The following is a 2,190-nucleotide window of genomic DNA, read 5'->3' on the forward strand; positions in this document are numbered from 1 at the left end:
TGAACCAAATATCATATTTTTGTCAGGCTTTCCTGCTAAATATTTATATTTTTGCAGGCATCAAAGGTGACTATTCCTACTGGATTTCTACTGATAAGATTAACCTCACTTCTTGTTAATAGTTTTTCTAGGTTACCTAAAACAAAGTGGAGCAGGATATTTACATACAACATATTGGTGCAAAAACATCAACTTTTTGAAGGATGTCACACATCAATGTGCTGCAGTTACTAGCAACTCAAATGCACAGCACAACTGGGACATTGTGGAATTCTATAATTTAACATGGTTCTGGTATATAAATGTTTTGAAAAGCTGTTCAAACTTACCTTCTAAGCCTTTCCTTGCCCCGACTTTGTAGATATAATGAGCAAGCAAGAACATCCCACAGACCACAAAAATGACAGCCAAAACCTCTACAACTATCTTCACCTCACGCTTACCATTTGTACCTTTATATTTGACATTGTCACAGAATATACAAATGTATCAATATACCATCACAACTTAATGGTAATAAAAAGAACCTAGAATGATGAAAGTTTTTTCATTCTAACGAAAACAAAATCTATGTAAAAGACATGAGAAATAAGCAGATAAGTAAATGAGAGCTTACCTAATTCTGAAGCATGCATTCGAACATATAGATCTTGGCCACCATCTTGAAACGCTCTAATATCAATCAAGTCCCCAAACCACATGGCACAGCCACCACCGCCTCCACTGATATTAGTATTCATATAAGCCGTACAAGAAAAATTTCTCAAGCAGCTTTGCATTCCTCGAGATTAAAACTTCCATTCACCCAAGAATATGTAGTATCTGGCACTTTCAAGCTTTGAAACTTAACAAATTCATCTGAATCTTTGTGCAGGCAATTCAATGGTTTGTTCTGTAGACATCCTTGGGACCATTCCATGAAGTTTCCTTAAGGCTTGAAACCCTCTAAACATTGGCAAACAGCGGATTCTCCAATGATACAGATTCCATAGGCACCATAAAGACCATAAGTATCACAGTTACCTCATGGCATTGATGCAAATACTTCCCAACTTTGAGTCCCTAGATTCCAAGCATAGCGATGCCTGATATAACCATTGGTTTGGTTCGCAACTATTCTTGACTTTGCAGATTCATTTTTGAGGTAAAAAATTTAGTAAACTTCATCTTTGTTCCAAAAAAATTCATAGTTGAATAAAGAGTTGGGTTTTAGCTCTGGTGCACCACCATATGGAAGACCAATCCATGGGCCACTCTGATAGTACTCACATGATAGATTGGAGATTATAACTGTTACCCCACTGGTAGTCTCCCTGAGAAGGTCATCAGGGTTTGTCCATGATATTAGACGCCAATCAAGACCAATTTTCAAATCCCATCCCGGCTTCATACCTGGTAATAAAGTATCACTAAGATACTCAAAATTCTGCCACAAATAGTTCTCTGAGTTGTCATCGTTCTCATTCTTAGTACTAAATTTCGAGTATCCAAAAGCTGTAATATTGAATCCTGGACAGATTTAGATGGACTTGCTGACCAAAGAACACTACTCCTTCTGGCCTAGAAGGATAAGATGGCCTATTCTGTTCATCGTCAAAGTCCCTGAAGAATCACTGATTGGGTTCTGATGGTTAGCCACCCAAACAACAGTTTTACCTGGAATATTCTTGTACCAAATTCCGACATACCTGCTTTTGGAACTACCAGGACTGAAGAAACCCAGTTCAAATCTTCCATATTTGGAAACTAAGTTGCTGTTCTCACTGATGGACTGAATTACAGAAATAATGTGATCAATCGCCATGGACAACTCAGAGAAGAAAGTGATTAGAATGGTACTCAAAAATGTAAAAGAAACAATCCTCATTTCTTCCTTTGATGGTTGAAGCTTTAACATTATTTTTAAGCTGAGGGAAGAGTAGATCTTTCATAAATCGAAATTGATACAGCAATGACCATTTTTGTGGCTACAGACCAGTAAGTGCAGCAATTCTTACCAGTCAAGAGCATTTCTTGTCAAAAAAAGGAAACAAAAAAAGTAGAAAAGATCGTAGGAATCTTTTCGAATATTTAAGGTTGCTGAAATTTTCCACAGACAACAATGAATGGAAATTGGACTTCCATGATGGCAAGTGGTGGCAAGAGTTTTGGAACGAGTCAGATACTTGAGGAAAGAAAATACTCGGTGGA

General features: G+C 37.3%; 1 protein-coding gene across 1 annotated transcript; it reads right to left on the reverse strand.

Annotated features, from left to right (window-relative positions):
* Positions 1-1,153: 1,153 nt before the first annotated feature.
* On the reverse strand, positions 1,154-1,804 carry LOC125423307 (S-locus-specific glycoprotein S6-like). The gene is made up of 2 exons (XM_048477013.1): positions 1,657-1,804; positions 1,154-1,509 (listed from the first exon to the last, which is right to left on the reverse strand). The coding sequence occupies exons 1-2, from the start codon at positions 1,802-1,804 to the stop codon at positions 1,154-1,156; spliced, it is 504 nt and encodes a 167-aa protein (XP_048332970.1).
* Positions 1,805-2,190: the final 386 nt, after the last annotated feature.

Source organism: Ziziphus jujuba, chromosome 3 (genome assembly GCF_031755915.1).
Source record: "Ziziphus jujuba cultivar Dongzao chromosome 3, ASM3175591v1".
Classification (NCBI taxonomy): domain Eukaryota; kingdom Viridiplantae; phylum Streptophyta; class Magnoliopsida; order Rosales; family Rhamnaceae; genus Ziziphus; species Ziziphus jujuba.